This window comes from Entelurus aequoreus, linkage group LG05 (genome assembly GCF_033978785.1).
Source record: "Entelurus aequoreus isolate RoL-2023_Sb linkage group LG05, RoL_Eaeq_v1.1, whole genome shotgun sequence".
Lineage (NCBI taxonomy): Eukaryota > Metazoa > Chordata > Actinopteri > Syngnathiformes > Syngnathidae > Entelurus > Entelurus aequoreus.
The window spans coordinates 15,162,744-15,188,972 of NC_084735.1; the positions used below are offsets into that span (position 1 = coordinate 15,162,744).

The 26,229-nt window shown below is 41.2% G+C and overlaps 1 protein-coding gene across 4 annotated transcripts in view; it reads right to left on the bottom strand.

Moving 5' to 3' along the window:
* gabbr2 (gamma-aminobutyric acid (GABA) B receptor, 2) overlaps positions 1–22,592 on the bottom strand; it is a 353,468-nt gene extending 330,876 nt beyond the window's left edge. Inside the window, exons 1-2 of one of the 4 annotated variants that reach the window (XM_062047205.1) lie at positions 22,445–22,583; positions 20,630–20,693 (exon numbers count right to left, since the gene is read on the bottom strand). Coding sequence is in view for 1 of the 4 variants with exons in the window: in XM_062047202.1 (XP_061903186.1) it covers positions 8,493–8,813 (321 nt within the window). In the remaining 3 variants the exon portion in view is untranslated. Of the gene's footprint in view, positions 1–8,492; positions 8,814–20,629; positions 20,724–22,444 lie in introns of those variants that run through there. The other 3 variants (XM_062047204.1, XM_062047202.1, XM_062047203.1) reach the window with 3 other exon arrangements.
* Between the last annotated feature and the right edge of the window lie 3,637 nt (positions 22,593–26,229).

Consider the following 26,229-nt stretch of genomic DNA (forward strand, 5'->3'; position numbering starts at 1 on the left):
ATTCGACAGTTGGCGTGTGCGTTGGAGTGCTGCTCAGGGACAAATTAGATTGGCCAAAATGTGCGAGGAAGTTACAGACATTGGACAAAGTTGCCAGGCTGCACATCATTTGCGGGGATTGGTTGAGATATTGCAAACTGTTCCGCCACATCAGAGCAAATGGTAGAAAAAGATGTTCAAGTCCTGGTGTTCAAGATGGCAACTTTGCCGGTGTGCCTGAGAGCGCTTCCTGTTTCTGGTGGACGAGGGTGGGAAAGTTAATGTGTGCAAAAAAACAATCTGGCGTGAGCGAACGTGAGCTAACTAGCGAGCACATGGTCCCGACCTCAGGTGGTGCTGCAGGGGAGCCCGGCCGCAAACGAGCTCCGCCATATGTGTGTCACGTGCGCTCTCTTCTGCTTCCTGTTACAACACGGCCGGCTCGGAGAGGCCGCCATGGCCGAGCGTTTTGGGCGGGCCGTCTTGGCGAATGTGTCGCTCGTGGCATCAAGGGTAGAATAATGCGAGGCCACATGATCATCTAATAGGAACTAAGAGGATGACCATTTCCTATTCCTGCGTGAAAGGCAATAGCGCCGGACAGTATTTCAGGATCTGCGTCTCACACTCGCTCTCTCTCTTACCGCTCTCTTCGTTTGTCCCCTGAGATCTGTCTCATTGCACGGAAAGGGCCGCTGCACATTGATCCCTACTATCTGTGCCAGGTCAGCGCATTGAGCACGCTCAGCACTTTCTGTCTATGCGCTCTCCCTTTCTCTCCGAGGACCACTTTTTTGACATTTAGATGATAGAGGACGTCCAAAAAGTCAGCGCTTCAATTCACGGGTTCTTCTTCTATGAACGCCAGACAGATTTGACAGGCAAAGCTACTGTGCGTACCTTATTCGTGCACGCTTCTGCTCCTAAAGCACTGACCACAAAATGGTGAAAATGTGTCAAAACATGCACCTCTACTGTGTTTCCTGTGCTATTACTTTTTTGACAAATACACCACATGGTGGCGCCGTTTCTAAACCCAAAAGTTTCTCTTCAGTTACAATGGCTTGACTTGAAATTTATTTTGCAAAAACACCCACTGAAACTTTGGAGTGTTTAGCCGAAGCATCATTGAAGTTGCTGAAGAACTTTAGGGGACTGACTAGCACATCTTTGTCAAATTTTTGGTTGGAAAAACATGGCCGCTATCTAACACAATGCAGCTTCGAAACTACCGTATTTTTCGGAGTATAAGTCGCACCGGCCGAAAATGCATAATAAAGAAGGAAAAAAACATATAAGTCGCACTGGAGTATAAGTCGCATTTTTGGGGGAAATTGATTTGATAAAAGCCAACACCAAGAATAGACATTTGAAGGGCAATTTAAAATAAAGAATAGGCTAGAGCGAGCGAGGCTTTATTTGTCCATTCTTAACATGTACAAGACACATAAGAACTGAAATTACATTTTCGGCACAATCCCGCTAAGAGCAGACATACGTTACAGGGAGACAAGACGGGACCGCCAACGGATCAGCCACTTAGGGCGCTCCTTAAAAAAGGTGGGAAAAAGGTGACATTGGGAAAGGGGGAAGAGTAAAAAAAATCAGGAGTGGTCCAGACTGAGTCCGAGGAAAAAACCTCACATAGCATGGCACACATAAACATGGTACATGTAATCACAACAACTCGCAACAGAGTCATCCAACAGGACCCTGGAGGCCGGCAGCCGCTGTTGAGCGCTACTCAGCCCCCACAACCCCGGAGGAATTAAGCAGTGGTGAAGGCGTTACCACCCTCACCAAGAGGCAAGACAGAAAGACTGAATAAGTGTACGTTATATGAGGCATAAATAACCAACTGAGAAGGTGCCTGGTATGTTAACGTAACATATTATGGTAAGAGTCATTCAAATAACTATAACATATAGAACATGCTATACGTTTACCAAACAATCTGTCACTCCTAATCGCTAAATCCCATGAAATCTTATACGTCTAGTCTCTTACGTGAATGAGCTAAATAATATTATTTGATATTTTACGGTAATGTGTTAATAATTTCACACATAAGTCGCTCCTGAGTATAAGTCGCACCCCCGGCCAAACTATGAAAAAAACTGCGACTTATAGTCCGAAAAATACGGTAATTGTCCTTAATTGTCAGTGATCATTTGTTAAATGGTTATAACTTTTTGAGGATGTGCATTACATGTGTGCTAGCATGTCATGTGTATTAGATGTACGCTAGCATGTATTACATGTGCGCTAGCATGTCCTGTGTATTGCATGTATGCTAGCATGTCACATATGTGTATTGCATGTTGTGTGTTACATGAATACTAACATGGTGTAAGTGTTACATGTACTGTATACAGAATGTCATGTGTGTTACATGTGTGCGAGCATGTCATGTGTTACATGTGTGCTAGCATGTATGCTAGCATGTCATGTGTTACATGTATGCTAGCATGTCATGTGTTACATTATGCTAGCATGTATAATATACTGTATTTATTAACATGTATGCTAGCATGTCTTACTTATGTATTACATGTATGCTAACAAGTCTTATGTGCATATGACATGTATGCTAGCATGTCATGTTTGCTAGCTTGTCTTATATATGTACAGTATTGCATAAATGCAATATGCACATATTACATACACATTTATATTGCATAAAAGCCTTACATGTATGCTAACAAGTCATATGTATTAAATGTATGCTAGCATGTCTTACAAAGCATTTTCAGCACAACCCATAGGAGGCGCCACACAAGTCATTAGCAGAGGTAGCATCAATCCACGTTATGACACATTTGCAATCTGGTGACCTTTTCCGTGGTTGCATTTGCATGCGGCGTGGAAATTAACTGGCAATCGATTCAGGACCTGAAGTGTTTCCAAGAAGGCAAAGTCTCCTCCATCTTGGCCCATAGTCTTTCACTCCATCTCCAACGCTCCAAAGCCTCGATCCTCTTAGTCCGCCCGGGTACGGTATCAGTCCTCGGCTACGCTAAAATCCACACTCATGCATCAAGAGCCGCAACGGAGGAGCGGAAGCGGCTCCATCCGAGTGCTAAACTAAGCCCTCCAGTCGATTTTTTTTAATCCAGCACACTTCTCTCTTCTCTACCTTTCAAAGCTAAAACGCATAGTCGGCTTGTTTTGTGGACAACCTATCAAGACACTTCATTTACTACACATCCTCCCGCCTCAACCCTCCATCATCACGAACGGGAACAACCAGCAGGCCGCACAGCACCGGGGGAGAGACCGGGCCTGTTCGCCCGACCCGTGGCTTCACCAACAGGGGATAAAAGGATAAAGAGCCTCTGCTGTGGGACTGATTACTTACATCTGCCTGGATAAATCCCAGTGCACACACATGCACGCAACACAAGCCACTGATGCGTGTTGTGGTGTCTTTTTTCACGCTAAACAGTAACTTGACAACACACACCTGAGCTCATGCTAGCTGCATGCACCACACTTGCTTGTTGCCCTGCCCCCATCTCAGTCAATATTCAATAAAGTCCATATTCAAATGTCTCCATTGTTGACTTGAAACACTCCAAGCCGCGCAGGATGATTACCACTCGCTTGTAAATATTCTCCCACGCCCCGGAGCTGCATTTCATATTTTTTCTTATCATCCTCAAGCACTAAAATGATAACATTTTTCCTACGGTATGACAAACGTGGGAGGTCGGAAATTTTTAAAAGAACGAAAGAACACCACTCCCAAGTCGAAATGTTCATAATAATGATCTTAATAGTAATACGTTTTGCAGAGCTTTTCTAGGCTGATTCAGTAAAAGTCTAAACTTTTTCCTGAGAGGGCCACAAACATACACATTTAAGCAAGCAGGGGCCAATTTGATACATTAAAGATGTGAATGTCTGTCAATATATGCTCAACTAGCTCAATATTTCAGCTCTGTATTATAGCTGAAAAAGTTAGTGTAATATGCATTGTAGCAAAATAACTAAAATCTTACACATTTTTACATAAATCTAATACAAAAAAACACCTAAAAAAAAAAAGACATTTAAATAGGATATTTAAAAATATATATAAATTAAGGGTGTCTCAAACGCCTTGGTGTAAATGTCTTCCAATAAGCATGCAAGGTTGGTCTTTTCATCTATTTTAGTCAAGTCATTTACAAAAAGTAAACATACTAGGCTATAGGCTACTACGAGCTAGCAGCTACATAACAGCTAAGCACACAATAGCACGCAAGATAGACATGTAATAATCATTGAACAATATTGCAGACAGTGTTGGGCAGTAGCTCGTTACATGTAGCACAGCTACGTAGCTCAACTACATTTCCCTGTAGCTATTTTTTAAACAAGTAGCGATTTCCGTAGCGTCGCTATTTTTAGACCCATGTAGCTGGTAGCTTAGCTACAGAGCTACAAACTACAAAAGAAAAGAGCGGGAGAAGAGAAATTGGTTGGTTGGTTTACGTATAAGAAAATCCAAGATGATTGGTTGGTTTACTATTATGAGTCACGATTGGTTGAGATTAGGGCAAAACAATAGACACTTTTTTTGGAATTTTGCCTATCGTTCACAATCATTATGAAACACCCAAACACTTCCATTTAAGTTTTATATATGTATATATAATATAATATATGTAATAAAGCATAATACAATGTAATATTTACGTATTTTGATCATTTTAAGCATTCATTTCAAAAACGCATCACAACGTATGCTTTTTTTGACATCACTGATTACTCACTGCAGACTTCATGAGAGCCAACAAACATCACTTACTGTACAAGATCTTCCATCATTAGGATGGCGATTGATAGAATCTTGTTAGAGTCCCATTTAGATGACAAAATGATAATCCTCGCAAAGAAAGGGGAGTTGGAGCCAAGCGCGTGTCGTCCTCGCCATTTCCGCCATTGAAAGTAATGATTTATGATCTGGAATGAACTTACAGGGAGCAAGGAAGCAAGGAAGCAGTTGACCTCTCTATGGCGTAAACATAGCAGCATAAACTGGTGATCACGGTGCCGCTATAAATAGTTTGTCTGTGTTAGCGTTTGTAATAATATCACTAATACTTTGTTCGTATTCAAGTACCGAAACGTAAATGGAGTATTGTTGTCGCTTTTTGGATGGTTATTTATTGGGTTTTATGGGCGGAATAGAGGACCTCATACAGGCTCCGCTGTAATTTGTTTATTAACAAGTTAGAATGCATTTTCTTTTTTTAAATCCATCCGTCATTCTCTCATAATGATTGTGAACGATCAAAAAAGTGCAGTTCCCCTTTAATGTCTTTTGTGAGATAAATACTTTGTTCCTTTGGCCAGGTTATTGTCATTTTGCCACATTAGTTTGTTAAAACGGTAATTTACCCTGTGCTAAAAAGTTGCCATTAGAGTATATATTATGTATATTTATTAGGGATGTCCGATAATGGCTTTTTGCCGATATCCGATATTCCGATATTGTCCAACTCTTTAATTACTGATACCGATATCAACCGATATATGCAGTCGTGGAATTAACACATTATTATGCTTAATTTGGACAACCATGTATGGTGAAGATAAGGTACTTTTAAAAAAATAAAATAAAATAAGATAAGTAAATTAAAAACATTTTCTTGAATAAAAAAGAAAGTAAAACAATATAAAAACAGTTACATAGAAACTAGTAATTAATGAAAATGAGTAAAATTAACTGTTAAAGGTTAGTACTATTAGTGGACCAGCAGCACGCACAACCATGTGTGCTTACAGACTGTATCCCTTGCAGACTGTATTGATATATATTGATATATAATGTAGGAACCAGAATATTGATAACAGAAAGAAATGGGGGGAGGGAGGTTTTTTGGGTTGGTGCACTAATTGTAAGTGTATCTTGTGTTTTTTATGTTGATTTAATTTAAAAAAACAAAAAAAACAACAAAAAAAAACAACGATACAGATAATAAAAAAACCGATACCGATAATTTCCGATATCACATTTTAACGCATTTATCGACATCCCTAATATTTATCATTATTATTGTTTCACTGACTTTTATTTGTTTCCTTTGTTTTTCCCCCTCATTTTGTACATGGTACATCATTTAAAATAAATGTTCAAAAGCCAGACAAAGGGCATGTTTCTAGTGTTTATTTTATTCAATCAAACTGAGCATTGTTTCTCTTGTTTGGTGAAACGATGTACATTAAGTTTATATAATGTTACAAACTACTTTTGCAGTGTAGCTTGTAGGGTAACTTGCTACAATTCTCTGCTTACTGCATTTTCCAAGTAGCTTGCCCATCACTGATTGCAGTGCAAAACAGCACATTTATCAATATAAACATGCATCAAATAATTATAGTTGCATATTACTTACACATACAAAGGCTGAAATGTATTAATGTATCCAGTAACAAACATGTCCGCATCATTCGACTAACTGGGTCATAAGCTTCACTTCATAAATTACTTTGGCGCCACTTGAAGAATTCCCACCCCACTTCAACTTAAACACAGCATAAGTCCATTTTCATTACCATTGTTCTCTTTTTGATTCATTTCATCAAATTTTTTCTAACATTTCACACTACTACAAAATAGGCCTGAGCAATATGGCCGAAAAATTAAATCTCAAATATTTTAATAAAAAGTTGATTTCATTATTCCGATTTTAGCCTCTACTTTTTAAAGAAACCAATAAATACAACTGGAGCTTACTTTCACTTGTATTTGATCAAAAACTAGTAGTTTGAAATTGCACTGCATACCCTGCATCTTATACTCTTAGCAGAATTGCATTTTTTATAAAGTGGGTTCTTTTAAAAAAAGATATAAATTGGACTTTATAGAAAAGAAATAAAAACCTAAACAGATCAAATTTAGCTATTGTAGATCATTCTGGCATATTTACTGTGATGCATTTGCTTATAAAGTTATTCCGATGGGAGGCAAAACTTCTGTCTTGAATAAAATATTTGTGTCAGTAAAAATGTAGCATTAAGAAGTCTCTATCATTTGATTCCACCACAGTAAGCTGCTTTTTAACTGTAGTTTGTTTGTTGTTGTTTGCCTTGTAAAGACTTGCATTTCGCCCACTAGGCTGGAGGCTTCGGTTTCAGAGGCTGGAATAAGTTTGTTGTGCAGGTTCCTTCTTTAAACAAACTTTGCAGTGAGCAGTGATTTGGACGCCTGTTGCCGCAAAACAAAACCGCTGAGGACACTTTTATTTTCTTTGGAACAAACATCATGCTCGCATTTGCGTTCGCATTAGCCATGTTTTGCTAGGCGTGTGAATCTCCCTAATGCAATATTGGGGAAGGTGGAAGCTACTGAGGGCAAAAAATATGCAGAGAAAAAAAACAAGTTTTTGTTTCTTTATCGTTTGCAACTAAAAACTCGATAAAATAGATTTATCGTCCAGGCTCACCACCGAATAATAAAAGTATGTGTATTTCATGCTGTTATCTTATCGGATCGATATCGGGTATCGGCCACTACTTAAGGCTTCAAAATCGATATCTTATCCGGACACACCTATAAACCAATGCTCCAAAAAATAAAAAAGTATTCAAGTCAAAAGTTGCTGACAGTCCAAAAACAACACAGTCGCTGATGGCGGCTGACGGCCATGTTTTTTGTTGACGTTGAACTGTAAGGCTTTAAGTGACGGTCATTCCCGGCAAGCAGACACCCTATGGGGTCGTACAATAGCGTAACGGACCAATAAAAGCTCAGAGTCGTGCATTATTGCAGCCTATGCTGTCCATAGTGTGGCCTGCAGAGTATACAGTACACCCTAAGGCACACATGTCCTGCTTCTGTACCTCTGCTTCTGACCCTAATACGCTGAAGATGTAACAATATTAATCCTCCATACAGAAATGTATTCTAAATACCATGACAGGCCATAACCTTTGACCGCTAGTCTCTGCAATTAACCGTTAATTGGCCTTTTGTTTCCCAACCACGCATCAGCAGGTGAAACAGAAAAGCTCTTTAAGTGCATTCCAAGACAAAAAAGACGTGAGATAATCAGCAGTGCTGACAGGACAGACGGATGGAGAGAATAGTTCAGTCAAACTTGCACATTCCTCCCGCGTTGGCATGGCAACTGATGCGGCACTCTCGTCTCTTTTTTCTCTCTCTTGTTAACAAAAAAGCATACTTCCAGAAAAGAAGAGGCCGCATAAACTGGAAAGAGCGGAGCGAATGTTAAGTATAGTATGAAACAAGTCCTTTCTAATCTTGGCTATCAATAATCATTAGCAGCTGTGGAATGCTGGCTGATGCCATCTCCAGTGGCTTTTTCCAGGAAAGCTGCGTGCAATCACGCCATCTGCAGGCACTGGCAGGAGTGGCGGTGCAAATTCAAAGCGGGAGGAATGCTGAGAACTCCAGATGATGATTAATAATAATGATAATAATAAAAAACATGCTGTGAGATGACGTCATCTTCCTTCTGCATTGTACTGGTGTACCTAACGAAGTGACCGGAAGACAAGCTCACCTCGGTGTCGTAGATTTTGGTGATGAGGGAGAACGAGTACTTCCTGGACTCCCTCATGTGCTGGATGGCCAGCTGCACCGCGGGTTCGATCCCCTGGCTGATGCTGCTCATCAGCGCCGACTCGTTCATGGGCATGAGCACCATGATGGGCAAATCCTCACCGTCCCGGGCGAACCAGCTGTTGTCCTGACCGCGCTTGGTGCGGTCGTTGCACACCTTGGCGAGCGCCGGCTGCAGCAGCGCGGCGCCCAGGAGCAGGCAGCCCACCGCCGCCAGGAGGAGCATCTCCCGGCCGCTGCGCTCCCGCCGGGCTGGGGCCATGCTACGAGGATCCCGCCGCCGTGTCACAGGGGGGCCATCGCCGACTCAGCTCCGGGTTTGGTCCTGGTGCGGGATGGTTTGCTGACACCCCCCCGGCCACCCGCCCGCCCGCCCCCAGTTGACAAGGAGAGAGAGCAGGCGCTAAAATCCGCAGCAGCCCCCGCAGTGGGGAGACGACGACAAGTGGATGCACTCTGGAGGAGTAGAATATTCCAATCCCAGCGATGTTCTCCTCACCTTTGAAACTCTTATCTAGCAGGAATGCCCCCCTACCCAACCCTCCAAAAAACACCAAGAAGAAAAAGAGGGGGGTCGATGATGATGATGGTGACTCTCCAAGTAAATTCCCAGCCAAGAGTGCGCAAATCCTCGCCGTCAGAAAGCATGCAGAGCACTTGCAACAAACAGCTGAAGCGAAAGCAAGAAAAGGGGCGAGGGGTGAAGAGGATGTCGAGGGAGTCAGCCTGCAGGAAGGATGCTCATCCTCGGATGGTGCGTCAGAGGAGCACCGCTGATGCCGATGCCGCTTGCCGCTGCTGGTGGTGGTGTTGGTGCGCACAGGAGGAGAGTGGCGGAGGAGGAAAGAGCGGGAGGATGCGGAGGAGGGGAGGAGAGATAGAGAGGGATGAAGTGAGGGATGGCGGGGAGGGAGGGAGGGAGCAGAGGATTTTGCAGGGCAGACTCATGACAGCCGAGAGGGATTTAACCGCTTTTATGTTACACTCCAAGCACAGCACTCTTCATCACGCTGCATGTTGACATATCTACAGTACGATACACACACAAATATATGTACATATATATACATGTATCTGTACATATAGATATATATATAAATATATAGATAGAGATACATACAGTATATAAATACATAACTGAATGTAACGTACCGCCACGGCAATATGTCTGCCACACCTTGAAAATACGTTTTTTTTTTACGTGAAAATAAATTAAAGTAATGTAATTTATTGTAGCCCCGAGAAGAAATTACAAAGTCCAACGCTCTTTTTAACTTTTATTGCCAATCCTATGATAACAAACGGCACAAATCCAAGACGTTTTACCTCCACCTCTACAAACACTTTTGTCTCCGCAACACCTCCTCCTCATTCTCCACCAATCCACTTTTAGGCACAGACGCTGTGTTTGAAATCATGGGAAAAATTAACAACAAAACCACAAGAAAACAAAACATTACCACCAGCAGATTGTTACAGTATGAATAGCCTATTTGCGCATTATTGACAAGTGATGTACCGAAAACTCGGCCAACGGAAAAAAGACTGATCACTGAAAACATCGCTGCCGAACCGCATGTAAACAAAACGCACGCGATTGTCAGGACCATAATGAGCATGTCTGCCATGTGGACAATAACTTTAATGATACCAGATATAACCGCGTGGACAGCCATCTACAAAATGTGCAAATATTAAGAGGACAGTGGCGGCTTTAAAGGAGAAAAAGTAGCAAGTCGTTATAATAATAAAAATATAATTAAAAGTCATTTAAAGTCTCTAGACATTTGAAAAATTCCCAACGAAGTACACTGTACAATAAGCAGCAAGAATTGAAAATATGGCAAAACGATATAAAAATTAAAGTAAAATTAAACTGTTAAATCGTTTGACAGCCCTAATTTTTTCATTTAACCAAATATTTATACTCCGAAAACCAGGGGGGTGTGCCTGGGAAAGAATGCTTTCGCCCTATTGTAGTGACAAAAACAAATGCTTTAATGCAAACGAGCAATCCTAACTAGAGATGTCCGATAATATCGGCCAGCCGATATCGGACAATAAATGCTTTAAAATGTAATATCGGAAATTATGGGTATCGTTTTATTATCTGTATCGTTTTTTAAATTTTTTTTCTTAATTAAATCAACATAAAAAACACAAGATACTTACAATTAGTGCACCAACCCAAAAAACCTCCCTCCCCCATTCACACAAAAGGGTTGTTTCTGTTATTAATATTCTGGTTCCTACATTATATATCAATACAGTCTGCAAGGGATACAGTCCGTAAGCACACATGATTGTGCGTGCTGCTGGTCCACTAATAGTACTAACTTTTAACAGCTAATTTTACAAATTTTCATTAATAACTAGTTTCATTGTAACTGTTTTTATATTGTTTTACTTTCTATTTTATTCAAGAAAATGTTTTTAATTTATTTATCTTATTTTATTTAATTAATTTTTAAAAAAAGGACCTTATCTTCACCATACCTGGTTGTCCAAATTAGGCATAATAATGTGTTAATTCCACGACTGTATATATCGCTATCGGTTGATATCGGTATCGGTAATTAAGAGTTAAACAATATCGGAAACCGGCAAAAAAGCTATTATCGGACATCCCTAATCCTAACTGTCAAAGTCAACGACAGTCATTGAAGTGTAAATTCCCCTCGTTAACATTGACTACTACCAGTCCAAAGTAGTCTGTATTTTAAATAAACAAACATTAATTGTACTGCTCACAGTATATATAGGACAGGAAGTGAAGTGAATTATATTTATATAGCGCTTTTTCTCTAGAGTCTCAAAGCGCTTTACATAGTGAAACCCTTTTTCTACATCTTTACACTACATTTAACCCAGTGTGGGTGGCACTGGGAGCAGGTGGGTAAAGTGTCTTGCCCAAGGACACAACGGCAGTGACTAAGATGGCGGAATCAGGATTCGAACCTGTAACCCTCAAGTTGCCTAAAGCCACGCCGCCCCCGACTGTCTTTGGCCAAATAAAACATTATTAGGTCCGTTATTTTAGCGAGTCTTAGAGAGGTGGAGGGATATGGGGTCCCTGAGTGCACTTGTGATGTTACGCTCTGTATTTTGGGCACCCTTGCTTTTGCAGCTGTTCGTCGGGGCGCTCTGTTAGTAACCAGCTTTACAGCGCGGGCAAAGAAGGGAAGTGTTGTTAATGCTTAACGTGTTTCCACAACTCGATAATTTGTGTAAATGTGCATACCAATGTGCCGTGCAACTCGATGTGGCGTTTGTTGTTGGTTCATCCAGACAACGGCGAAGCGTGCGGTCATGTTTAGGGAATGCGTGCGTGTCGGTACCCTGTGTGTAACGCTGCGGGAGGGGAGGGCACTAATGTAATAATGCATTTATTTGTCCTAATATTTTCAGGAGCTACTGGCTGATCTACCTTCAACCTCTTGTCACTCACTCTTACATGAGTCCACTGTTTATCGGTCGCCCCTTCGTGGTTGGCTGACTGTTGGTTGTCAACGTGCTTGGTTTGAAATGCAGCGAAGTCTGTTTTTTTAAATGTTAATATCGCTGACAATCACCCTCATTTAATTGTAGTGGCCAAAATCGCGATCAACATTAAAATTTGATTAATTGTGCAGCCCTACTTAGCAGACTGGAATATAAACACCATGGAATGAAGGGTACGCTAACATTACAGTTTTTATTTTTGCCGTTTTGTGTGCTTATAAGTTATGCCGGTGTTTGCTTTTGTAATTTTGTGCCCTTAAATGTTACGCGAGTCATCAGCCTGGAGACAAATCTTACGCAAAAAAAGACTGAGGGCAGAAGAGTGGAGATTGTGGAGTACCATACAGCAGCGTTCAGGGTAAATAAATGTTAGCGTGTGTGTTTATTTTTGTCAATTCGTGTCCTCAAATGGTAATTATAATCGTTAGTCATGAGGAGACTGAGGGCAGCAGAGTGGAGACTGTGGAGTATAATACTGCAGCTTATTTTTGTAATTTTGCTTCCTCATTTCACCCAAGAAGAGACTGAGGAGAGTGTGGAGATGCTAAAGTTAGTGTGTGTGTGTGTTTGTTTTGATCCAGCCATATAAATTATTGCCTAATGTTCCAATGATGCACTAATGCTCCAAAAAAGGGCCTGATGGTAGCTGCTTGTGCTAATGCAAAGGAGCACAATATGCAGTGGAAGAGGGAACGGATCTCGGTGTCTGTAAAGAGAAGTAAATTAGGTGTCACAAAGTGTTCTGGAGAGAAACTCTACATTTGGACCCACTTGAGCTCACATGGAGCAAAGCTGAGGAGCGTCCGTGAGTCCATTAGCTGCACATCCTGCAGGTCGGAGCCTGGCCGAGTGCTTTTCTATTCATGTGTGAGGGGATTAACTTCCCCCGCAGCCCCCGCGTGCACCGATAAAAAAAATAAAAAAATAAAAAATACAATGCAATCGCCGTATAATTCACGGGATTGTTAACCAGGCGTGGGAAGAGGAGGAGAGTGGTGAAGGGAGGTGTTGGGAGAGGGGGGGGGTTATGTGAGAAAAAGCTTTTTCGACTGCTGGCGGCAAGGAAGCTTTGACCCAGGATGCAGCCATCACTTCAATGCAAAGACGGCAAACAGCTAATTGCATGGGTGATGCTATAGAATAGGCAAAGTGAAGAGCAGCTTGACTGAAGTGCTGCTTCATTCTAAAAATGATGAAGTGACCATCGATCGCTGTGAAGGATCCCACCTGCCGGCTGCTTTGTTTCCACGCAGCGAGCGAGCGAGCTCCAAAAATTTAAAGAGCGAGGTCCTTTATTTCCTAAAGACCAAGCAGATTATCAGGATGTTGCTTGTATGCAATTCCTGATCCCAGTGAGATCTCGTCCTCTCCAGGAAGAAATGTCCTAAGTGGAAGATCTAGGTCAAGTGTTTTGCCTCCTCCTCTACACTGCAAACATCAGGAGCAAATACGCTCCAGAACAATAAACACAATTAATTGCATTTTTTTTGCAAAGAGGGAGCGCTCAAACGGGCTGTTGATAAGTAGCTCAATCAAGTAATGTGTTTCATTAGTTAGTAACCAGTGGGAATGTGCCGATCCATTAGCCATCCAATCAAAATCGTCCGATTTTAGTGATCAACATTGCGATTATTGCCTTTTAATGCAGGTCACAAATGTTGATCCCCTCTGGCTGATACTGTATTTATTTTGAGTTTCCTGGCATACACAGTGCGGAGCCACTCCTTTAAGTTAATAATAGTCACTTCTATTACATCAAATACACTGCATTTCTTAGGTATCGCAAGTATCACAATCACTGGAGAGCAAGGCTAAACATGTTACACACCCAGCTAAAATAAAGTATACTAATAGCTAAGTTCATTTTTAAGCCAGCTTGAAATGCGGCATACGGCGCCACCTGAGCGTGCCGCATCGTTTAGGCTTCCATGTGACGCCATGATGACAGCCTACTGTTCGGTGAGTCTCTTTTGTGCGTGCTTGTGTCTCGCGGTGACGCATGCACCCGGTACACGCCATTTAAAAAAGTTATATTGTCCAAGTCACAACATTATGATATTGTCTTTGTGACAGCACACTTGCTCTTTCTGTCAATGTGCAGGTGCGTCGTCACTCTCCAGGCTGGAGAGAAAGGGGGAGGTGCTGAAATGACGGCGTGATAAGAGCACAGTCACATTATACCCTTCTTCACAGAGGTTGACGATGTACGGCAACCTGGGAAGGTAGTCTGCCACAACGTTGTTCTTCTCTGTTTCATGTCTAATCTGGGACTGGTACGGTAGTAGTGATAGGTACCAACAGGTGAGGCGGCTGTTGTGTTACTTCATTGAATTAATTCAGGTCAAGGCACGGTGGTCCGTCTCAAGGTCGAACTCCGTTTCCAACAGGTGTACCTCAAGCGCTCCAGGACCCACTTGATGGCGAGGCCCTCCTCCTCCACGTTGGAACACCTGGTCTGACGTGGCAGCATCCTCCGACTCAAGATACAGGATTGGTTGTTCCGCCCCAGGATCTCCTTGTGCTAGGACTGCCCCTAGTTTAACAGCAGACGCGTCGGTCTCGGCGAGGAACTGCTTCTTTAAGTCCAGCATTCTTGGCATAGATGATGAACACAGGCAGTCTTTTAATATCCTGAAAGCGGTTTCACAGGCTTCGCTCCAGACGACAGACAGAATTCCTCTGGTTCTTTGCCATCAGAGCTGTGAGTGGAGCAGCAATGGTGGCAAACTGCGGGACGAACCACCTGTACTAGCCCGCCAGGTCTAAGAAGAACCTCACCACCTTTTTTGTCCGAGGCCACAGGCAGCTGCGGATGGCTTCCACCTTATCCACTTGTGGTCGCACTTCACATCCCAAACGATAGCCAAGGTACTTGGCCTCCTCCTTGGCCCACTAACATTTGGCCGGATTCAGGCTTAATTCTGCCTGCTGGTTCCGACTCAGTACTCGCTGTAGGTGGCTCAGGTGATCTTCCCAGGTGTTACTGTAGATTACCACATCGTCCAGGTAGGCAACGCTGCAGTCCTCACACCCTTGCAGCACAGTCTGTCAGTCTCTGGAAGGTGGCTGGCGCGCTGTGCAGTCCAAACGGCATCACCGTGAATTGGAACCGACCAGTAGATGTCTGGAAGGCGGTGTAAGGGCAACTGGCTTCTTCAAAGGGCACTTGCCAGTTGCCTTTACAGAGGTCAAGGGTGGTTATGAACTGGGCATTGCAAATCCTCTCCAGCAGGTAATCACCAAAGGGCATCAGGTACGTGTCGAACTCAGAGTTGGCATTGAGTTTGCGAATGTCCATGCAGATGCGCAGCGTACCAACTTTCTTCACCACAATAACCACCGGACTGCACCACTCGGACTGCGATAGCTCGATCACCCCGAAGTGCTGCATCTCCTCCACTTCCTCGCGCAGTGGCGACACCAGATGTTAGGGAACTCTGTAGGACCGCTGGCGGATAGGCTGTCCCTCCCTCAGGCAGATGGCATGCTCAACAAGCCCTGTCCTCCCTGGGTTGGTATCAAACAGTTCTGGCACTTTCTGAAACACTTGGTTGAGCTGACTGGTCCGCGTTGGGGTGAAGTGGTCAAGAACATGTGCTGTGCTCTCAGCAAAGTCTGCCATCCATGTCCTCATCTGTTGTCTAGTCACGGACGTCTGCACCTTCCTCTGCTGTCATGAGCTCCCATTTTTGCGAGCGCAGGCCTGCACGCTTCTTGGGATGTTGTTTGCGTCACTGACGACTGTCCATCCCACTTCTGACACCAAATGTTGTGGGTTCCCTCAAAAAAAAAAAATCTATAACCACTGCTCTTAACTAATGGACCCACAATGTCCATGGCTATACAACGAAATTGGGTTATTATGAGTAGTGGCTGTAAACAAGTCCGGTCTGCTTTATGGATATTAAAAGTCTTTTGGCATATGGGACATGTCTTGCAAAAAGTCTGTACATCTGCATATATAGACGGCCAATAAAACCTAGAGCTTAATCATAAGTATGCTTTGTTGCGGCCTAAATGTTCTGCTCAGGGTACGGTATATGCCAGGTGTAAAATAAGGGGTCGAGACGTTCCCGGTACCACTAGTATTTTGGCACCCTCTGCTAACAAACAAAATGTCATTTTCTAGCACAAAATACTGTTTGTTACCATTTTCTCAAACAAAGGTTGAAGAGTCACATCCCCTTTTGCAAAGCCCTAATGTATTTTGGCACCTCTCATATGTCCTTTCCCAATGTCTGTTTGAGGTCTGGCTCCCCTGCTTGCAGAACTTTTTCAAAGCGCCGCTGTTGGCGTGACTACCGCTGGCCTTTTGTAGCCTCTTCAAATAGACTAATGTCCAGGGTGGAGAAGGGATTAGAGGTAGGGGTTTCCTCCATGCCTCCCTTCTACTGACTAGTCCCAGCACTTGCTCTGACCTGGGCTCACCTGACCACAGAAACTGACAAGTTACCATGCTGTCTTCCATCAGCACATCCAATAACACTGGTAAGTCCCATCTTAAAATGGCTTCCACCAGCAGACTGTCCACCATTCCTACAGTTAGTAGATAGGATTGTTCGTCCACAACAATTGTAACATCTACCGTAGGGTAGGAGTGTTTGTTTCCGTGCACACACAAAATGTCCTCCATCCTGCTGTAGTCAACCATGCCTGTTGGCACTAAAATCCTTCGAACTAGCGACAAGAAACTACCAGAGTCCACTAAAGCAGATACTGGTTCACCCTTAACAGTCACATTTTTTTAATCGTTGGCACCTTCCCTTACTGTTCGTAGATTCAGCATGGGGGGGAAACGGGCCCCACCTAACTGAGCTTTTCGTAGCGGGCACAAAGACGCTCTGAGCTCCTTACCAGTGCTTCGCTCACTTGCTGCTGGGCTTCGGGGTCCAGGTGGCTGCTGGGTAGTTCTAGGCGGTGATCTGGACTTTGATGAGGTCTGACGACTGTACGTCATGGTTGCTCGGCCTCCTCTCCTGGCGTTGAGGTTTTGCAGGGCTAGCTTAGCAGCAGCTAGGCCGTCGGTGGGCTTGTGTTCCTTCACCCACGTGCAGAGGTCTTCAGGAAGCACGCGGAGAAGTTGCTCCAAGACGATATGCTCCAGCCGAACCAAGCGCCGATAGAGACCTCGCAGGCGGTGATAGGTTTCTGCTGGGTTCTCCCCCAATGGCACTGTAGCAGAGCGAAACTTCTGTCAGTAGGTCTCGAGATGTAAAACTTCATCATGAGCAGGCGTCCCTCAGGTCTGGGTATGAATGGCCATTCTCCTTAGTCATGGCGGTGTAGGCCTCCACTGCCTTCCCTGTGAGCAGAGGAACTAGACGACACACCCACTTATCCCCTGGCCACGCCCATGTCTTTGCCATGCGCTCAAAGCGCAGCAGCTAGTTCTCAATGTCCTCTGCTGCGGGGCTCTGTTTAGCACCGCTGCGCCACCTGCCTGACTTCTGGCGACCTTCAGTGGAGAACTGTGGCGGAGCATCGGAGCTGGTGTGGGTCGCTGACGACTGGCCATCCCACTTCTGACACCAAATGTTGTGGGTTCCCTCAAAAAAAAAATCTATAACCATGCAACCAATGATTGCTGTCGCAGATTTCAAGTTGGAGATGTTCATTGCACCAACTCAAGGACAGCAGTGCACAGGGTGCAAAAATATATAGTGAAGTGAAGTGAAGTGAATTACATTTATATAGCGCTTTTTCTCAAGTGACTCAAAGCGCTTTACATTGTGAAACCCAATATCTAAGTTACATTTAAACCAGTGTGGGTGGCACTGGGAGCAGGTGGGTAAAGTGTCTTGCCCAAGGACACAACGGCAGTGACTAGGATGGCGGAAGCGGGGATCGAACCTGCAACCCTCAAGTTGCTGGCACGGCCGCTCTACCAACCGAGCTATACCGTCCCATAATTTGTGAAAAAGAAAAGTATATACAAAAAATCCCTGTTTGCACTATAGTCTAACTCTCCACAACCAACCTGCTTACCTACTCCCACCTCGACTGAATGAGCAGCCTCCCTTAAATAGTCCAAGCTCCTTCTTTCAGGCATACCACTGACATGTAAAAAGGGTGAAAACCCCCAACTTGTACCCTTAATGTACACATCTACGTAACAACAAAATCTCATGCTAAACGTGATCCAGCATATAAATATATATATTACAGCTCTCTAATGACACTTAATATATTTGAACCTCCGTGATTAAATAACGAGTCTAAATTAAGATCACTTGCTCCGGTCCATTGGTCACATGACCTTCGCAAAGTGCGCTTATATGGCGTCATCTGAACATGCCGCGTCGTTTGGCTTCCACGTGACGCCATGATGACAGCCTACTGCTCCGTGAGTCTCTTGTGTGCGCGCTTGTGTCTCACGGTGTCGTGTGCACCCGACTACACGCCACTCAAAAAGGGTATATTGTCCGAGTCACAACACTGTGACATTGTCTTTGTGACAGAACGCTTGCTCCCGCTGTCAACGTGCAGGTGCATCCTCGCTCTCCGGGGCAGAGAGAGAGAGGGACGTGCCGGTCCTTAAGTGACGGCGTGATAAGAGCTCACAAACACCAAGAAATAAGTGCTTAGTAAAGTTTAAGAAGTGTAGATGGAAGCGCGTGACAGCAGAAAGTAAACAGTTAACATGAAATTAACAAGTAGATTAAAAGGAGTAAGAGATGATAATATAATTTAATATATTAAAAAAAAAAACTGAAAATAGAAACTCATGTAAAAAAAACAAAGCAATGGTCGTGAGCCAGTTCTTCAAATAGTCCTAATTTATGGCAGACCTATGAAACAAGTATTAAGGGGAATAGCTTGCTTAAATGCACTTGGATAGTAAAAGAACTGACAATTAAATAAAAATACATTTAAATAGCCAGGAAATCTTATTGAAAATATAAAAACTACTAACACCTGCAAAAATTCATAGTGAAACAAGGATGATACAACGCTGTGTTCTATCCTACTGTACAGTTCCAAAACATGGACATTACCAACAAACTTATCAAAAAAACAAGAAGCATTTGAGCTGTGGTTATGGAGAAGCAAATGTGGGTGATAACATTACATTTACTTAAGTAACCTTTTTAGTAGTAGTTTTAATGCAACGTCTTAATTTTTACTTGAGTGTTTTATTAAGAACAAACGCTACTTTTACTTTGTTACATTAAGTTTCATTTCGATTGCTGCATTTATTTACATCATTATATCTATTTTTCAATTTATTGATTACTGCTTGCAAAGACGTTCATTTGGCTCGTTAGAGACTTCTGTCGCATGACTACATTTCACCAATCAAACGGAGCCTGTTAGTCACATGAATCCAACTACACACTGTAAAAAGTGACATGATGTCATAACGCTTTAATATTTACTTACAAAGTATGAAAAAGAACATTTACATCATCATCTGTGTCAGATGTTCACATTTTAGCCTGCAAAAATTCCTTTTAGGCTGAGTTGTCACGCTGAGTTGTGCATATTTTTATGTTTCAGCTGAGCATATGCTAACATAAGCCCTGTTATATATTGTAAATAAATGATAAATGGGTTATACTTGTATAGCGCTTTTCTACCTTCAAGGTACTCAAAGCACTTTGACAGTATTTCCACATTCACCCATTCACACACACATTCACACACTGATGGCGGGAGCTGCCATGCAAGGCGCTAACCAGCAGCCATCAGGAGCAAGGGTGAAGTGTCTTGCCCAAAGACACAACGGACGTGACTAGGATGGTAGAAGGTGGGGATTGAACCCCAGTAACCAGCAACCCTCCGATTGCTGGCACGGCCACTCTACCAACTTCGCCACGCCGTCCCTATATTATATTGTAGTGCAATACTATTAAAAAATAGCTACTAAATAAATCAGAAGTTACTCACCAGTTACTCAGTATTTGAGCAGTTTTTTTCTCACTGAATACAGTACTTACTAAAGTAATTATTTGGATGACAACTTTTACTTTTGTCATTCTTCTCTACAGTAATTGTACTACACCCAATTCTGTATAGGGTACCATTCCACGTTTGAACCGATACGATACCAATTCCCAGTACAATGGGAATCAATGCTGGTATTCAACGTATCAGTTTTTGGTACTTTTGTGTGTGTTATTGAATATCTATTGTTTTTTATATTAAATGGGCATTTATAATTGCAACATTTAAAGATGATGATTATGACAACTGCTGTCCAGTTATGTCTTGTTTTATTATCACATTCCTGAGTCTCATTTGCAAGTATGACAATAAGTTGCAATTAGAGTTGCAAGTCTAAGACGTTAGATAGCAGTTGTGTATAATTCATGGTGTGTGTTTTGTTAAGCCCTAAAAAGTGTTAATACTGTAAGTATTGTACTTATAATGCACCATCCTTTTGATTGTAAAATCGCTGTAGGTTTGATTGAGATCGCCATGTGAAATCACAAATGCTAATCAGTAGCATGTCAATAGCAAAGCCAATGTATATTAGCATCAAGATAGTACATGTTTAGTATAGTGGAGCCTTACTTCACTTACATTGGAGCGTTGTTAGTTCAATTTCTTTGTTGGCATTGAAAATGGTGACATTACCTCGAGGTAGTGTGGCTGAGTCCGCTCTCAGTGCTGCTGGAGTGATCGCCAAGTGCAGTCAGTGCTAAAAGAGGAGCGCCTTCAGTACCAATCCCTAGTCAAAGATGGATTTCAAAACAACACACAAACTAAAAGAAAGGAAGAATGGTAAAAAAAAAAAAAAAAAACTACTACTAAATGAAATCACAAAAACTAAAATATTTTGGTAATTTGATCAGAAAAGTGTACAAAGACAGCTGATGAAAGGCAAGATAGATGAAAAGAGAAGTCGGACATGGACGACCAACATTAAGGACTAGACCGAATGCAACTACCATGGATGCGTCAGGAAGGCAGCAGATCGAGAGTAATAGCGATCCATTGTATTCATATTTTTGCTTGTCTGGAACGGATTAATTGGATTTACATTTTTTATTACATAAATTGCTTCAGTTTTCATACAACTCAGTCTCTGTCTGACTTTTTATATATGATTCTAACAAAGGGATTAGCTAAGTACAAGCCCCCAATTGTTTTTTATAGGCCCTAATTACAAATCTGCTGCATTGTGGCTCAGCAGCATGCAAAGGTTAGAAACATCACCTGTCAATCAGATCCAAATCGTTCAAGGACAAAGACAGGCGCACAGTTGAGGAGTTTTCTCTTCAGGGTCAACATATCCTTTGAAGACTTGAGCCACCTGATGATTGACTTGTGAAACAATCTCCTAATTCCACCAACAATCAACACAGCAAATTCAAACTCGATCAAAAAACGTTAACTCTGTGCCATGAATCATTCATGGCGCATTCAATCAGTGCCCCGCGTGGTGCTGGTCTTTGCCTAACGAGATGTCAAGCTAACACATTACCGCTAATTGCAGCATGATGACAGACGCGCTGCAAAGTTACCACGCAGATGTTTGCACTTGAGCAATCAGGAATACAACGCGGTAACGATCTAAATTAGTGGTGTCCAAACTACGGCCCATTGGCCAGGTGCGTCCCACTGGTGTGATTAATTTGGCCTATGAGACCACAAGTTTAAAAAGGCAGCTGACCTGCGGGGTACCTCTACTTTAACTTGAAATATCTGACAGTAAAACTGCTGCAAATTTGCCGCCATATTGAGGACAATGTGAGTAATTCAGGTTAATGACCATGAATTTCACTTTGAAGTCTACACAGCACAGCATTTTTTTATATATAACTCAATCCAAAACGCAAATTAACTAACACAAAAAGTCAACACATATGGTCACACAACAACATGTTCACTGAACTTTGTGGGTATTATAAGAAACATCCAAGCACAACACATAATGGGTGTGGGGGGATTATTATAAAATGTAGTCTTGTTTAGAGTCTCTACTTCTGTCCCTTAAAGTCCCTGACGAAAGGCAAACTGCAGCGAGCATGACGTCACACTTGCTTGGCGCTGTTGCTCCGATTGGACTTTCTCTTTGTAAAAATGATGTCCACATCACAGACATGCTGACAAAGTAGCGGCAGCACGACTAATCTGAGCACTCACCTGTTGTGAAGGCATCGAAACATAAGCCGACGATGAGGGAGCTAAGATTTCCAGCTCCAACTGAGTCACAACCCTGCGAGGTAAAGACTGCATCTACTACACTGTTCATTGTGCTAAAGACCTAGCTCAGAGCTGCCAAGCCTCACGCTTTGAGCATGAGAGTCACGCAATTTAACCCTTAACACTTGACATTTCTCACGCTTATAATTCCCCTTCCATTTATTACTCTATATTTATTTTTTTATAATATATAACCTGTTTCATCACGGCCTCCCGTAGTTCGAGTATTTCTGATTGACTTACCGGAATAACCAATCACAGGCACGGTGGGAGTCCTGTCGCTAGCCAGCCTGATTGCGTGGGGCCGGAGGTCCCTTGTTCCCTGGGCACCACGTCTGCTGCTTTGGGTTGGGCTCTCTGGGTGGCTGGAGCCGTACTTTGGCTCCCGTACACACTGGGAGACAAATATATTGTACATACAAATACACATAATTATTCATACATATATACAGACTTACGTACATGCATTCATATATACATACACGCACACATTGGTACTTACCTACACACACAGGGACATACGCTCCCACATACATCCACACCCTCATTCACTGTATAAACATACATATACTGTACATATACATTCACTGTACAAACATACATATACACATACTGTACATGTACATTCACTGTAAAAACATAAATACACATACTGTACATGTGCATTCACTGTACAAACATAAATACACATAATGTACATATACATTCACTGTACAAACATACATATACACATACTGTACATATACATTCACTGTACAAACATACATATACACATACTGTACATATACAAGCACATATGCATACATACACTCATGTATATAATCACTTTTCATCAAACATATATTAACGTTGTTCCCCTAGGAGAAACTGGGTAAAACATGGCACACTGACAAAGCTTAACCTAAAGTTACTATAACAATCTACAAGGTGAATACAGTTTGCTTCTATTTCTTCCCCTCCATTTATCTGCTTTTTTTCATTTTTCTTTTTTTTTTCAATTCAAGTTATCATTACATATGTATCGTTGCATTTGAAACAATTGTATTATTGATAGAGGTAATTATCATTATTATTCATTATCAATAGTGCTAGTATTTCTATTGGTATTTGTTTGTTTGTTTTCATGTTTATTTCGAATATGTAGACAAAACAAAAACAAACAAATTTTGCAAAAAACAACAAAAAAGCCATTCAAGAATGAATAACAAAAACAATAATAATAATAATAGTAATAATAAAAAGCAAAAAGAAACAAGAAATGAAAATAAACATTAATGTAAACATATCCGAAAAGGAGTGAGAAGAAGTAAAAACTTATGTAATCCCACCCCTCTTATTACTTACTGTATGTTTAATAATAATAATAATAATAGTATATAAAAATGTTATGTTATATAAATACATATATATATACATATATATATATATATATATATACATATATATATATATATATATATATATATATATATATATATATACATACATACATACATACATATATATATATATATACATACATATATATATATATATATATATATATATATCTACAACATACATTTAACAAGTAACTATGAATGTGACACAACAGCGTGTATACATAGTATACATATACATACACATACAAACCTACTGACTCTTAGTGCAGTTCATTATATCCTGTGAACAATATATTTTTGTACATTCTTTTAAAAACATTGATGCTTGGACTTTGCTTATGTACTTCACTCAGATTGTTCCACAACTTGACACCTGTGATGGAAATGCGAAAACTTTTCATGGTGGAATTTCTCATCTGAATTTTGAAATTGAGTTCTCTCCTCAAACTATGCCCCCCCCCCTCACGTTCACTAAACATGTTTTGAATGTTCAGTGGTAACAAATGGTTCCTAGCCCTGTACATAGTTATTGCTGTTTGATATGAGACGATGTCTTGTGAATTTTAATAATTTAGACTGTAGAAATAGTGGATTGGTGTGTTCCAGATAGCCGACCTTGTGAATGATCCTTACTGCTCTTTTTTGTAAAATGATTAGTGACTGTAACAAACTTTTGTAATTGTCACCCCAGACTTCAGTACAGTAGTTTAAGTATGGCAAGATTAAAGAACAGTAGAGAGTGTGGAGTGACTTATGATCCAGAACCTGCTTTGCTTTGTTTATGACTGCTATACTTCTTGCTACTTTGTATTTTACATGTGTAATATGTGGTTTCCAGCTGAGCTTGTCGTCAATTGTTACACCAAGGAATTTGATTTTGTGCACTTGCTCAATAGCCACCCCATCAATTTCTATCTTTAACTGTGTGTTTAACCTGAACCTGCCAAAGAACATAAACTTGGTCTTGCTCACATTCAAAGATAATTTGTTCCAGTCAAACCATAATTTCAGTATATACAACTCTTCATTTATGTTCTTTTGTAATGTATCTAGATCATCACCAGAGCAAAATACATTAGTCATCTGTGAAAAGTACCATAGACAGCAACTTGGATACTTGGCAAATACCATTTATGTACAGTATAAAAAGTTTTGGTCCCAATACTGACCCCTGGGGGACTCCACAAGCAATGTCCAAGCAATTTGAGCTATGGTTTCCCAGCTTCACAAACTGTTTCCCTCTGTCCAAATAGCTTTTTATCCAGTCTATTGCCATACCTCTTATACCAATTTTCTCCAGTTTATTAATTAATATATTGTGATTGATAATGTCAAAAGCTTTTCTGAAGTCAATGAAGATGCCAATTGCATATTGATGATGATCAATTGCGTCTGTGATTCTTTCAATGGATTCCATCAATGCCTGAGAAGTTGATCTTTTAGTTCTAAAACCATATTGACTCTCTGAGAGTACATTATATCTTTCCAGGAATGAATCTAATCTGCTATTCAATAGTTTCTCCAATATTTTTGAAAATTGAGGCAGTAGTGAGACAGGTCTGTAGTTTGTGAAGAGGTGTTTCCTCCCATTTTTATACAGTGGAATGACCTTTGCTATTTTCATTTGATTTGGAAATGAACCGGTTTGAAATGATAAATTGCATATGTGAGTAAGTGGCTTAGAAATCCCCTCAATGACCAGTTTGACCAATGACATGTCAATATCATTAAAATCTGTTGATTGTTTATTTTTACAGTTTTTTACTATGTCCAATATTTCCTTCTCTTCGACTCTCTCAAGGAACATTGACCATGGATTTCTCTTCACCAGATCCCCCATATGCTCCCCTTCCACCCCTCGATCCATAATTTTACTCTCTAGATCAGGGCCTACTTTAACAAAAAAGTGATTGAAGCGATCTGCCACCTCCTCCATATAGTAATTTTCAATATCATCTTCTTTGAAATATTTAGGTAAGCTGTTTTGTTTGACACCATCTCTTATTATACTGTTTAATATGTTCCATATCCCTTTTATATTATCTTTATTACGCTCTAGTTTATTATTGTAGTATTCTTTCTTACTTATCCTTATAATACTGATTAACTTATTTTTATATTTTTTATATTTATCCTCAGCTTCTTTGGTTCTCTGTCTAATAGAATTCCTGTATAATGCATTTTTCTTTTTACAAGCATTTTGCAAAACTTTCGTTAACCATGGACAGTTATCATATGCTCTTGTTTTGTTGTAGTCTTTGATTGGACAATGTTTATTTAATTTATATTTGATTGCTCCATTTGTAGTGAAATAATGTTCATTGTCATTTCTGTGTTATTAATATTTACTTCACCAACTGCTTCTCTATTACTTTTCGTATCATATTTGTACATATTGTATTTGCTGATGTTGTTTCTGTTGTCTCTTTGTCTTGTTCCCGCAATTTCCCCCGTCTTCCTTTTTTTTTTCTTCTTTCTATCCCCTCCTGCGCCAAACATTAATATAAATGCATTTAATAAAGTCAGATACAAATAAGGCAACAGGAGAAGCATCTCACACTTCTCTTTAGTAAAGTGAATATGTACAGCTGATATGGGCATCTACATCAACAACATGATCTTCCTGAGTGGCTGGACAGGACAAAA